The sequence below is a fragment of the Acinonyx jubatus genome, chromosome B4, assembly GCF_027475565.1.
Source record: "Acinonyx jubatus isolate Ajub_Pintada_27869175 chromosome B4, VMU_Ajub_asm_v1.0, whole genome shotgun sequence".
NCBI classification, from domain to species: Eukaryota; Metazoa; Chordata; class Mammalia; order Carnivora; family Felidae; genus Acinonyx; species Acinonyx jubatus.
This window is the reverse complement of record NC_069387.1, coordinates 40,742,898-40,756,767: the sequence shown is the minus strand read 5'-3', so window position 1 is coordinate 40,756,767 and position 13,870 is coordinate 40,742,898. Positions and strand designations below refer to the sequence as shown.

General features: G+C 51.2%; 1 protein-coding gene across 4 annotated transcripts; it reads left to right on the top strand.

The window, feature by feature from the left end:
- Window positions 1-473: 473 nt before the first annotated feature.
- Window positions 474-12,376, top strand: LPAR5 (lysophosphatidic acid receptor 5). Of its 4 annotated transcripts, XM_053225753.1 has the most exons (4): window positions 854-2,152; window positions 2,452-2,591; window positions 3,167-3,339; window positions 8,726-12,376. In XM_053225753.1, exon 4 carries the CDS (start codon window positions 8,936-8,938, stop codon window positions 10,055-10,057), a length of 1,122 nt encoding a protein of 373 aa, XP_053081728.1. In that variant the 5' UTR covers window positions 854-2,152; window positions 2,452-2,591; window positions 3,167-3,339; window positions 8,726-8,935; the 3' UTR covers window positions 10,058-12,376. The 4 variants fall into 4 exon arrangements, with proteins under 4 accessions (XP_053081730.1, XP_026929936.1, XP_053081728.1 ...); XM_053225755.1 differs by lacking the exons at window positions 854-2,152; window positions 2,452-2,591 and adding an exon at window positions 474-770; XM_053225754.1 differs by lacking the exon at window positions 854-2,152 and having other exon boundaries at window positions 2,263-2,591.
- The last annotated feature ends 1,494 nt before the right edge of the window (window positions 12,377-13,870 follow it).

The window sequence follows — 13,870 nt, the reverse complement described above, 5'->3', positions numbered from 1 at the left end:
TGCCCCCCATGCACCTTCATCCGCTTCAATTATGAACACATGGTCAATCTTTTAATGGTATGTTAAAGGCTCTGAGAAGCCCTGTAACAGAGAAACCTGTTCAGTCTGGTGTGTCTCAGACTTATTTGACTACGACATCCTTTTTCACCTACCACTCAAAAACTTTAACTTGTTTTTGTGTATTGAGCATGGACAACATGCCTAGCCTTGTTGATACAGAAGACAAGGGGCTCAGCCAGAGGGCACAGAGACGAGGGACTGTCCCCCAGCCCTCAGAGCTCAAAGCCTGAGGGAGCCAGACAGAAGCAGGGCGGAATGGCCCTGGGCAGGGTGGGGGATGGCCATGAGTGGATAGAGCGAAACCGCCTGCTGGAACCCAAAAGAGAAAGAGACACCCAGGGGGAACTGGTGAGTACAGTGAGAGGTTGGTGGGTTAGTCATCTAGCATCAGTGAGTGGGTGTGCCAGTTAAGCTTCCCGGAAGCTAGGGAGTGTGTGAGCAATGGGTGGGGGGAATCATTAATAGGCAAGGGTTGGGGCTGGATTAAGTACCATTCTCTGCTGGGATTTCTTCTCTGGCCACCTCCGAAGGCCACTGAGGGCGCTGCTTCCTCTCTCTCCCGATCCGATCCCGTGTGTGGGGTTGGGTGAGTGCAAGGAGCTGGGACCTGCTGAGATCTGCCAGGAGAGTGTGTCCCCACCCACCTCAGGAGCAGGTCCTACCAGCCCAGCCCAGCTCAGAGCAGGCAGCGGAAGCCACAGGGAACACAGGTATGGGGGTGTCACGGGGCAGGGGGGGAGGGGGTTGAACCTCGTAGGGGGCACGATGGGGAGCATCCCTCCTTCAGAGTGGAGTTTGTGGGTGGGATGGAGATGAGGGTGGGCCATGGGCCCTGGAAAACCTCTTTGAATAGAGTAAAAAGCTAAAAGGGGCTGCCTCAGGCAGACAGACCTTTTGGGGCCAAGCCAAGGGAGACAGCCACCATGCTTGGCACACCCAGGAGTGCCCCCTCTGAAGTCTGAAGCCCCTACACTGGGGCATCTTGGGGGAGATGTGACCTCCCCTTCACACTTTAGGCCCCCACCATTATGCTGAACGTTGGGCTTCCCATGGCCACTTAGGAGGGCTCTCTGGTGGGGGGCGTCCAGCCCTTCCCCACCCTCAGATAAAACTTAACCCCCCCTCACCCTCCGAGGCCGGGCCCTCTGCTAGATGACAATGAACTCATCTTATCGGACTCCACTAATGGGCTTACTGGCACAGATGTGTTCTCCTAGTTATCCTTCCCAGCTAACCAAGGTGCGTTTTAATGGGGCTTTGAGAAACACCACCTTAACCCGGGGCGCTCGTCTTCTATATGAGAAGATTAGATGAGATGGTCTCTAATATCCCTAGAATTCTGATAGAATGTGACTCATGAGTGGCATGAAGGGGATGAAATTTCAGATATTGAGCACAGGTGGGGGAAATATTTGAGGGTCGGCAAGGCCTTCTGATACCCTTGTATCATACTACTAAGGGCAACTGCCTACCTATTACCTGTGTTTGCGGGGGGGGGGCCCTCCCACCAGGTTGTATCTTGAGCTCCTTTTAGGCCGAGTAAGTCTTAGACCCAGGGGGAGATGGAGGTAAGGATTGGGGGGAAAATAGAAACTCACTCATACCTGTAAGCCTCACTTCCTGGGAGGCACCAGAGCCCAGCTCCTGCTGTTTCTGCCTAAGGCTGTCAGCCCTCTCTAGCCTGCTGCCCTCTAGCCTGTGCCCCAGCCACATAGACGCCTTGTATGCCCGGGCACCCGGAGAAGGAGGGGAGGGGGGAAGCCGGGGTGCACAAATGCCTCCCGAGGTCAGAGCAAGGTCAAAGATGCCCAAGGGCTCCAGATTTCTCTGAGGGGGCAGGACCCACCCAGCCCCCAAAGCAAGGGTAAGATGCATATAGACTACTCCGAGTGTAGGGCCGTATAGGGCTGAGCCGGTCTGAGTGACTTCTCCGGATTGTAACTTTATTTCCTGTTTTTCCAGCTCTTGAAAGCAGGGTGGAGGGAGATGTGCAGGTGGTGAGGTGACATCCACACATAGGGGGAAAGGAATTACTGAGCTGTAGGCCACCTTTGCTTTCTGCTGCTTCCCAGAGAAGAATGGGAGACAGGAGGTCAGAATACCCAGGGAGGGGAGAAGACGTGGCTGAGAATGATATCAGATGGGGAAGCCAGGGGTGGGGGGGTGGGGGGGGAGCGAGGGGGGGAGCAGGGGGGTGGAAGGCTGGAGCAAGAATTTGGGCTGGAGAAAGCAGGGCAGGCCTGGAAGAGGAGGAGGGATGATGGAAAGAGGACCCACCTCCCCCCTGGAGGCCTGTGCCTGAGGCTCTTCTCCTTGAGAAGAATGTGGCCCCTCGGGTAGGAAGAGGCTGTCCACTGAGCCTGGCGACACTGTACTATCTCCACACCACAGACCCCTCAGATGAGCACGATTCATCTGTGTCCTCCAAGCAGCTCCAGGACAGAGCTTTTCACAAAGCCTTCAGACTTTGTTAAGCTTCTGCTGGAGGCTCCAGCATAGTTTGGACCCGTTGGAGGAGCGCGAACATTCAGGTAGTAAGAGGTATAATTTACAATTAAGCCTGTCTGTCGGTAAAGGGTACATCCTCCTACTGCTGCCTGCACACAACAGCAGAAGTGGACTTAGCCAACAGGATGGTCAGAACCCACACCGTGTAGGGGTGGGACACACTGGCTGGCCATGACTCCCAGCTGTGGCCTCTGGCATCGAAAATGAGGTTTGGGGCTATTCTAGAACGGATCTTCCGGGGCAAGGAGGAGGAGATCTGAGATTCCTTCTTTTCGAACTTCTGGAGGATGTGAATTACTAAAAAGACGAGACAGAGAGAGCAAGGCATTTGGTGGATATGCAAGAGGGACAAGGGGGGTGCGCACGGGGAGTGTGGCGGACAGGAGGAGTCTGGACAAAGAGGAGTTATTTCTCTTCCCCGCCCTGCTCCCATCACTGTCTGGGATCACCTATTCCTTTCTCTTCAGCCCTCTCTGCATGGCTGGTCAGCCGCCAGAAGGGTGGATAGCACGGGCAGATTGCGTGGAGAACAGGGAGGAATGGCCATGACCTAGCCTCCTGCCCATTTTGACTCACATTCTCACTTCCTGCCTGGCAGAAAATAGCTCTGCCCCTCTGGCTTATCTCAGCAAAGAGCAGCGCCCAGCCCAGCTCAGAGGGCAATGGAACAGGTCCAAGAGGACTAGAGGACCTAAGGAACCTGGGCCTTGGATGTGCCCACGGGAAGCTGAAAGAGACCGAGGGAGGAGGAAAGTGGCCGTCCACGCTCTGGTGTGTGAGTGGTGTGGAGGGCGGGTGGTGTGGAATGGCCAGTTCCCGGGGCCTCCGTATGCAGGGTCCCTTTTTGCCCCTCAGTGTCTTGGCCCTGGGATCTATTTGTGCACCTCTGCATGGGTATGTGCTCCTGAGGCTGCCTGACTCTGTACGTCTGGATGTGTAAGAATATTGTCCCTAAGGCAAGGGCTGGGTCTACTCTGCCTCCACACATGCACATACTTGTGTGGGAGAGGGCGTGGGCGTATAGTGATTTGTATGTTACGAGGGATCTCGTGTGCACATCTCCTAGTGTACCTACACCTCTCTGTGTCCTTGGCACATGCACGTGTGTGTAGTGGTATGCTTGTTACCACATCCGTGCGTGTTGAGGTTACTAAGATTATGTGGGCCTCCCAGTCCCTCCTCCTCTCTGGTAAAACGAAGCCCCAGTGTTCATTTTTTTCTGGGGCAGCTGCTGTTTTTGCTTCCTACGTTTCCCCCACAACCTGACCTCTTTCTCAAGGCAGGACTGGGGAGAGATCCTGGGGCTGCCCCTCCCCCCCCCCCCCCCCCCCACCAACTAGAGCCCTCCTTCCATTTCCTGTTTGCCTTCTTTTTGGCAGTTTTTCCCATCTTTGCCATCTGGCCTGGCACTGTGCCCATTCAGCTCCACTGACAGGAGCCCCAGGGAAGCAGGCAGATGGGGTGGGGGCCAGGGCAGGGCCTGGCAGCCTCTCAACACCCATCTTGGGCCATTGTGTGTGTGTGTCTGTTAGAAAGGGGTGACTTTTTGACAGAAAGGACTTCTCCACTTTGGAATTCAGTAATGAAGGCATAACCATCTGCTTTATGGGTCTCTAACTGTACCTTTATTTTATTTTAATTTTTTAATGTTTATTTATTATTGAGAGACAGAGAGACACAGAGTGTGAGCAGGGGAGGCGTAGAGAGAGGGGGAGACATAGAATCTGAAGTAGGCTCCAGGCTCTGAGCTGTCAGCACAGAGCCCGACGCGGGGCTCGAACCCACAAACTGCGAGATCATGACATCATGACCTGAGCCGAAGTTGGTAGCTTAACCAACTGAGCCACCCAGGCACCCCTCTAACTGTACCTTTAAGCAGAAGCTCACCTAGTACCTTATGGTCTCTTTAACATTGTAACTTTATTGACAGAAATACTTGGGATTCTTGGAAAATAATTACTCATTCACTCATTCATTGTCAGGCATGTGCCTCCCAGTTGTAAGAAGCTATTGATTCTTCAAGCAATGGTTCAGAATGATAAAGTGTTACTGTAGTTATAGTGTAAACTGTTTTTGAAATTTTAATGCAGGCTGTTCCCGAACAGGACTTTTAGGGGACATGGTCCTTTACTAAGTGAGTTAGACACCTGGACAAGATAGGAGTGTGATAAGAAGCGGTTGACTGACTGATTGATACAAAAGATATTGCAGCAAGATTACAGGATGGGTGGACATTGGGGGTGGGGGCAGATTTCCTTCCAGGGGGCCAATGAATGTCACAAGGGCCTGCTAAGCAGAGACTGAAGTGTGAGTGAGCTTGGGAATAAAGCGATGGAAGATAGGGCCCCACCCAATGACCTTACCATCTAGGTGGGGATAATGGAATCAAATAAACACACATAAAACAACCGGAGGAGTTCAAGGCAGCAAACTAAGTGCTTAAGTAGGTAAGAGGACATCCTAAGGAGGGGCACACTTGTGTGTGTGCGTGAAAACAAGAGGACTCTGTTACTAGTGTTTGAAAGTCGAGAAAAAGTGGGCTATTAAAAAGTATATATTGCACCTGGGCAAATAAAGAAGTAAACACAATTTATTTGTGGGCACAGATTTCTTTTTTCTTCTTCTTTTTAATGTTTATTCATTTTTAGAGAGACAGCATGAGCAGGGAAGGAGGCAGAGAGAGAGAGGAGGACAGAGGATCCGAAGCGGGCTCTTGCGCTGACAGCAGCGAGCCCGACTTGGGGCTCAAACCCACGAACTGCAAGAGCATGACCTGAGCTGAAGTTGGACCCTCTGCCGGCTGAGCCCCCTGGGCGCCCCTATGGGCACAGATTTCTCATGGGCTAAGAGACCAAGTGCTCCGTGCAACATGCGTCCTCACATCCAACCATCCACTCTTGTTGCAAGCAGCGGGGCAGCTTGGAGCTGGGTTGGAATCCTGAGTTTGAATGCCAACCGGAGCTCTAGAGCTTCTGTTTCCTTTCCCGTAAAAATCAGGATGAACAAAGGACTGTTGGAAGGAATAAAGACGAGGCACCTAAAATACCCCGGGATGTGGCGGATGGTCAGTAAATGATCGCTAACAATTTTCACACAACATGTATTGAGGTAGTGGCTCGGACTACAACGATGACTAAGTCCCAGTCCGCAGCCCCTCCCTCCAAGAGCTCACAGTCTAGTGGGAGGGGCAGACCAAGAACAGCTAATTACAATACAGGTGGGACACCCAAGGGAAACCTGTGCGCAGAGTGGAAGCACTTGTGAGGGAACTACAGCTGCCCTGTGGGGAGGGAGGGAGTCAGGCAAGGCTTTCCGGAGTCCTAAGAAATGATTGACTTTGCCAGCTGGGGAATGGGAGGCAGAGCACGTGCAAAAGGCATGTGCCCAATTATCATTAGCTTGGTGTGACTGGAGCAAAGAAGCATGGAAGGGGGGGGGGGGTGCATGGGTCAGGGAAAGAGTCTCATTTCATTTGCCTTTCTGTGTGTTTCATCCCTCTGTAGTGTTATTTTCATTGTTGAAATGGGTATTTTGCAGAGGAAACGTTTATTTCCTTTATTCTACGAGACCTCTCACAAGTCTTAAACTGCTGGTAGTCGTAGTTGGGGGAGGAACAAATGAGCAAAAAACCCACAAGAAAACTCTTAGAGTCAGGTTTACAACTTGGTTCCATGCAGGAAGTTAAGCAGTTCCAGGGCTCGTGGCTGGCTCAGTTGGTGGAGCAGGAGACTCTTGATCTCAGGGTTGTGAGTTTGAGCCCATGTTGGGTGTAGAGATTACTTAAAAATAAAATCTTAAAAAAAAAAAAAAGAATTTAAGCAGTTTCTTTTGAAAGGAATAAATCCAGTATCTTGGAATAATTGCTCAGGGTCTCCAGATGACCCTGCTCCCTCAGATGGCATGTGGACCCCACGTTCACAGCATTATTCACAATAGCCAAAACGTATAAAATTCCAAGTAACCATTGCCAGATGAATAGATTAAAAACAATTTATGCATATATTATTCCACTATAAAAAAAAAAAGATTGCAATTCTGATACATACTACAACATGGATGGACTTTGAAAACTTTATGTGAAGTGAAATAAGCCAGACAGAAAAGGACAGATACTATATGATTCCACTCATATGAGGAACCTAGGATAGGCAAATTCAACACCAAAATACCAAGTAATCTATTTTTAAAAATGGGCAGAGGACCTGAGTAGACACGTTTCCAAAGAAGACATATGGATGGCCAGTGGACACATGAAAAGATGCTCCACGTCGCTCATCATCAGGGAAATGCAAGTCAATCTCAAAACAATGTGATATCACCTTACATTTGTCAGAATGGCTGGTATCAAAAAGACAAGAAATAAGAAATTCTGGCGAGAACGTGGGGAAAAAGGAACCCTCTTGCATTGTCAGTGGGAATGTAAATTGGTCCAGCCACTCTGGAAAAGAATATGGAGGTTCCTCAAGTAATTAAAAATAATTTACCATATAATCCAGTAATTCCACTGCTGGGTATTTACCCAAAGAAAATGAAAACACTAATTCAAATAGAGTAGGCAAATTCCTGGAGACAGAAAGTAGAATAGAGGTTACCAGGAGCTGGAGAGAGTGTGGGGAGAGAATAGGCAGTTATTATTTAATGGGTATAGAGTGGTTTGGGATGATGAAAAAGTTCTGGAAGTAGCAGTGACGATCACGCATCATTGTGAGTGTACTTAATGTCACTGAATTGTATACTTAAAGACAGTTAAAATGGTAATTTTGAAGTTCTGTGTATTTCAGCCCCCCGCCCAAAAGATGGCATTTGGGCGTTAAAGAGGGAGGAGTAGCTTCTGTGGCATTAGGACATTAAGGAGGGTGGGATCCTGTGACCATCTCCTGTCCCTCTGACTCCTCTACCTCCTGGCCATATCCGTTGTCCACCAGCTTTTGCCTGAGCACTGTGGCTGCTGTGGTCTGCTCTCTCCAGCAGCCTCGGCAATGCCCTCGGTGCCTCCTCGCCCCAGTCACGCTTTCTGGACTTAGGGTCCCCTCTGAACCCTCATTAAAACAACACCTTCTGGGGCACCTGTGTGGCTCAGTTGGCTAAGTGTCTGACTTCAGCTCAGGTCATGATCTCGCAGTTCATGAGTTTGAGCCCCACACTGGGCTCTGCTGCTCTCTGCCTGCTTCCGATCCTCTGTCTCGCTCTCTGCCCCTCCCCCACTTGCTCTCTCCCTCTTTCTCTTTCTCTCTCAAAGATAAAATAAACTTAAACAACCCCCCCCCCAAAAAAAACAAAAACAAACATCCATCCATCACAGACCCCATTTGGGAAGCTCCCTAGTCAGATCCTCCAGGGAACACTTGGAAAAGTAGAACCTTCCCCTGCCTGGCAGGACCATGCTGATGTGTGATCCGCCTTTGAGAGCCCTTTGTGTTATTATCCCCAGTTTACGGATGAAAAAACTGAGAGAGGTCACACAAGCTGAACCTCTGACCACAAACCCAGCGTACACAGGAGCAACTGTGATGTAATGAGTGAGGCTCAGGATTTTGTACTGCACTGGGGAGTTTGAACTTTATTCTTTAGATAACTGGGAGCCAGCAGAGCTGGGGAGTTCCAGGGGAGGTGCTCCATCATAATTCTCACCATCTGACATAATACCTATTTACTTGCACTTTATTATCTGTCTCCCCTCAATGGAATGTAAGGCAGATGGGGGCAAGCAAGGCCTTCATTTTGTTCAGTGCTTTGAACATGCCTGGAACCTTCTAAAGGCTCAGGAAACATCTGTAGAAGACAGAAAGGAAGGGAGCAATGTTATTTGATAATAACAGCAACCTGTGCACTTTACACATATCTCATTTCATCTAACAACCTCATGACATAAGGGACCCCCTCTTTTTCCCCCCAGGTAAGGAAAATGAGAGATTAAGTCACCTTTTTGAGGACAAAGCTAGGCAAGCTGGCAAAACCAGGATTTAAACCCTGGCAGTCTGATTCCAGAGCCTGGGCATTTAACACTGTGCTACACAGCCTTCCTGCAGAAAGCTATTCTGGCCGGATGGAAGGTGGGGGAAAGACCCAAGAGGCCAGCCAAGTTAGCTAGATAAACATTTGTGACTTCTACCCTGTCTTTGCATACTCTTGACTTTGGCTTCCCTTGCTATTCCAGGTCTCCACTGCTGATGAAGCTGTAACCCAAAGCATCCAACCCCTGGCAGCCATCTGTTCCGCAGCCATAGCCCACATTCCCATGCCCTGCTTGCTTTGGGGCGCTCTCTCTGTGCGGCCTCCAGGCCCCGCCCTGGAGATGAACGCGATGCCAGGGTCCTAGTGTGCCTCATGATGCCCCCAGCCTAGCTCCTCCCCACACTTCGGTACGATGTTGCCCAACTCTACCAACAGTTCTGTTCCCCCTGCCAACGGTTCTGTTCCCCCGTGCCCCGACTACCGGCCCACCCACCGCCTGCACATGGTGGCCTACAGCCTGGTGCTGGCCGCAGGGCTCCCCCTCAACGCGCTGGCCCTCTGGGTCTTCCTGCGCGCGCTGCGCGTGCACTCCGTCGTGAGCGTGTACATGTGCAACCTGGCGGCCAGCGACCTGCTCTTCACTCTCTCGCTGCCCGTGCGCATCTCCTACTACGCCCTGCACTACTGGCCCTTCTCCGACCTCCTGTGCCAGACAGCGGGCGCCATCTTCCAGACGAACATGTACGGCAGCTGCATCTTCCTGACTCTCATCAACGTGGACCGCTACGCGGCCATCGTGCACCCGCTGCGGCTGCGCCACCTGCGGCGGCCCCGCGTGGCGCGGCTGCTCTGCCTGGGAGTGTGGGCGCTCATCCTCGTGTTCGCCGTGCCCACCGTCCTGGTGCACAGGCCCTCGTCCTGCAGCTACGGCGGCGGCCAGGTGCGCCTGTGCTTCGAGAGCTTCGGCGACAGGCTGTGGAAGGGCGGGCTGCTGCCGCTCGTGCTGCTGGCCGAGGCGCTGGGCTTCCTGCTGCCCCTGGTGGCGGTGCTCTACTCGTCGGGCCGGGTCTTCTGGACCCTGGCGCGGCCCGACGCCACGCAGAGCCAGCGGCGGCGGAAGACCGTGCGCCTCCTGCTGGCCAACCTCGTCATCTTCCTGCTGTGCTTCGTGCCCTACAACGCCACGCTGGCGGCGTACGGGCTGCTGCGGGGCAACCTGGTGGCGGCGAACAGCAAGGTCTGCGATCGGGTGCGCGGGGTGCTGATGGTGATGGTGCTGTTGGCCGGCGCCAACTGCGTGCTAGACCCTCTGGTGTATTACTTCAGCGCCGAGGGTTTCCGCAACACCCTGCGAGGCCTGGGCACTCCGAACCGCGCCAGGACCTTGGCCACCAACGGGGCTCAGGGGGCGCTCGCCGAACAGCCCACTGAGACCACTTGCATCACCACCCCGGCTACCGCCGAACAGGGGCTGCTCAGGCCCTCCAACGTGGGGACACCCTTAACCCAGCTCCCCGAGGACTCGGCCCTCTGACAGCACATCATGCCATCGCTCGGTCACCCCCACCTCTCACCCCCTTGCCGCTGACACGCATTAGGGTGTGTACCCGAGGGAAGTGGATTGGGCACTTGGGACTTCTGGAAGGCAACTCCCGCCCAGAAATGCAGAAAAGAACAAAGTGTGGGGAGCCTGGGAAGGAGGAGCGCTGTGCTAATGGCCTTCTTTAGTTTGGTGGTGATGGAGAGCCTGAGGCCGACCCCTTCCCCAGTCCCTAGGAAGTGAAGCTGTGAGCTTTCCCAATGCAGAGGCAGATGACTGGATGGCATGCCCTTGGCGTGGTCATGAAACACTCTTGAGAGCTGGGAGATGGAGCAGAAAGTGGGTGTCCTGGATTTACAGCCACCACAGTAGTCTTAGGACCTCAGGTGCCACCCACCCTCATTTCCACCTGGGCTTCCCTTGCCCAGAACTTCCCTTGCCGAGTAAACTCAACGATACGGAGTTTAATGGATACAGACAGAATTGGTTTCCTTGTTGGTTAGTGACCTGTAACAATTTGGACCTGGCACCCAAAGTGGGGTGGTTGGGGGCAGGACAAAACTGTGTGTTGGAGGGTATTTTTTTCCCCAGATCCAGTCCCTGTAGCCCTTTTCACCTGTCTCTGTCCACTCCACACCGCTTTTGAGACTGCCTCCACTCTAGGTCCTAAATTCTCTCTCTCTGCCTCTGGTGCATCATCTAGAATTAAGGAGAAAATTCTTTGTACTAAAGTAGCAGTTCTTAAACTTTGTTCCCAGACCCTTTAACAACTCAAGGATTCCAAAGGGCTTTTGCTTGCACTTTATTCTTTTGAGACTTAACCATAACAGAAATTAGAACTCACGAGTGTTAACGACAGAAACACACAAGCACACTTTCCATTAGCTGTGAGAGCAATAATGTCATCACATTTCATGAAGCCTCTGGAAAACTCCACTGTATACCTGTGAGAGATGAGAATGCAAAGAACAAAGGACATGGTGGGAGAAGCAGGATTCCAAAAATAACTTTGACCTTGTGGACATCCTTAAAGAGCCAGTATTAGAGCTCACGTGTAACTTCTTCCCAGGGCATATACATACATTATTTTTTTATTACTACCAGGGACAGGGCAATACTTAGGCAAATCAATTGCTAATTGTAGTCCAGAAGGCTTGAGGGTTTGCAGGGGGTAGGTGGGAGTTGCACACCCAGTGTAACACCACCCTGGACTTCCTGGAGTGGCAGCCCTGAGGTGGGGGTGAACTAGTCACACAAACACTCTGAGGAGGGGCAGGGCTCCTCTCTCCCTGGGAAGGGAAAAAGGAACTATTGCCACAGCCAGGAAAGAACTTTCCAGCGAAAAAAGAGTGCAATGGGAGGACAGGAATAGGCTGGCTGTTCTTTGCAAGCTGGAGGCAAGGGACATGGAAGACTGGTTCATGGGCCACCTACTGTTTTCTTCCCTCTTTACAGGAGTTGGGCTGGGAGGGGTTGCAGAGTTGGCATCTTGAGACTCTGTGTAACTGAGGAAGTTGCTGCCATGCGTGTGTCCTGTATGCATTTCTGTCTCTGTGTCTCTCAATGATGTATGTTTCTGTGTGTGGGAGGGGGGAAAGAGAGACGGAGAGAGAGAGATAGAAAGAGATTGAGAGAGACAGAAAGACAGTGTCAGGGTTTTCCTGTGTGTGTCTCTGTGTGTTTTAGTTTGGAGCAAGCCTTTTGTGTGTCTTTAAGCGAGTGCTTCAGATGGTGATTTACAGGGGTAAAATGACCCCTGGTGGCCAAAGCAGAGAAGTGACCCAGATTCCTCAGTGATAGCTTTCAAGTAGAGCCTTCCACCATCAGGTGCGAAGATACAGCCCTGGGCCAGGCCCTCTGGTTGCTCTAGAAGAGGCCTGATGGTTAGCACCTGACCCATCTTGCTTCCTCCTTAGGGCTCAAGACCCATGCCCTCCCAGCCCTGGGAGCATCAAACGTGGTTGTATTCCAAAGTCTCAGAACTTTGCCCTACCCAACCGAACTGGATTGAACACAGTTGTTAAAAATTACTTGAGTATTTTTATATTCTGATATGTGAATGGAATCCAAAGTACCAAAAATTCACATAGCAAGCATCTTCTAACATTCTATATAATTTACTTATTTATTTTTATAATTTTTATAATTTCTTGTCTGTTTCCTCGCCCCCCCCCCCCCCCCAGGTATGATGTAAAGTCCCTGGAGGCAGGGATTTTGGTTTGCTTGGTTCTTTGATGTATCTCCAGCATCTAGAACAGCTCCTGGAACAAAAAAAGTGCTCAATAAATACTTGTTGAATGATAAACAGTTGAATTTTGGTGTGGAGTAGTTTAGTATCTAGTGGGGGAGCACAGACAAGTCAATAACTACCATTCAAAATACAAGATTCAAGAATGGGGAGTCAGGTGTTGGCAGTTAATTTAGTTGGCAGTGGGAAGCCCGTAAAGGTTCCTGAGTGGGGTTTTGCTCATTCTGGCAAACAGTGTGGGATAAATTGTAGGGAAGTGAGGAGGGGAATCTAAAGGGAAAGGAAGACGGGTCAGACTGCTGTTAAAATTGTTGAAGAGGAGTGTGACCATAGCCTGTGGAGGTGGATGGAAATGGGTCCTCTCCAGTGTGAAATCTCGGGTGTCTAAGTTCTGGTGGACTGTTTCCCCATATTCAGCACATCCAAAGAGTTTCTATCATGAGTACAGAGACGCAAGACTAGATTAAGGAGATGTGGCAGGCAGAGGAGGAATGAACAGAAGAACCTGACAAGTAACAGGCTGGGGAAGTTTAAGAAGACCCGTAGCCACTGCCATTGTCACAGAATTCTCCAATTACTGAGTGCGCAGTAGGATGGAGGTGACACATGGGGAAATCCAGAGAGAGCCCTCACCCCACGTCCTAGAGTCACCCTTTTTGAGGTTTAGGAAAGTCCAAATGAGGAAAATGAGAACATCCTAGGTGGAGAGAGAGGAGCATTAACAAGTTTTAAAAATACTTGCGAGGATCCCAGTGTAGTGCTTATTATTATATTATTATTTAGTGATTGAGAATTATAATAACCCTGTGAGTTAGGGACGATTATTATCCCCATTTCACAAACAAAACGTCCTACAGAAGCTTCAGTCTGAAGGTCACACACCCAGGAAGAGGCACAGTATCCATTTGGCTCCCAAACTCCTACTCTTTGCAGTACATTTCACTGTCTCTCCCCTTTCTCGGGCTTCCCACCTTCTCATGGCTCTGTCACATCCACCCTCCCTGGGTTCCTTACTCCTCCTTCCCTCCTCATGCAGGCCACCTCTCTTGATGACTTCTCTCCCCCTGAATCTGCTGTATCATCTCTGCTCCCTCTTCCTGCTACTTCCTCCCTGCTCCTAACCCACTCACCCTCCAGCACACCTTCCCCCTCCCCCTCCCCCTCCCCTTGCCTCAGATTCCTGTGCAGAACACAACATGGCTGTGTCAGTGCAGAGAACTGGACTCGTTCAGGGTTCCAGTTGTGCTGAGCCCTGAGATACGTCCCATCGAGGCTTCAGAAGGGAGTAGCAAGTTGGTGGAACACCCAGGCAGGATGGCTGTGACTCCCCTCCCCCAGCCAGGAGGTACCCAACATCTCCAAGGCAGCACTCTTGATTGCCTGCCAACTAAGCTGAAGAGGGGACCTCCCCCTGGTTCTCCTCAAAGTCGGCCTCCTCTGTTGGATGGTCCCTCCACAGGGTGAGAGTAGGTGGGAGTAGACACACAATCATTGGTCTTGAAATAAAACAAATTCAGGAGAATCACAGCCAAGGTAAGGGGTACCAAAGGGGCAGAGAG

Excerpts from the sequence above, each read along its gene's own strand:
- LPAR5 (XM_027074135.2), top strand. The coding sequence starts at position 8,936 with ATGTTGCCCAACTCTACCAACAGTTCTGTTCCCCCTGCCAACGGTTCT.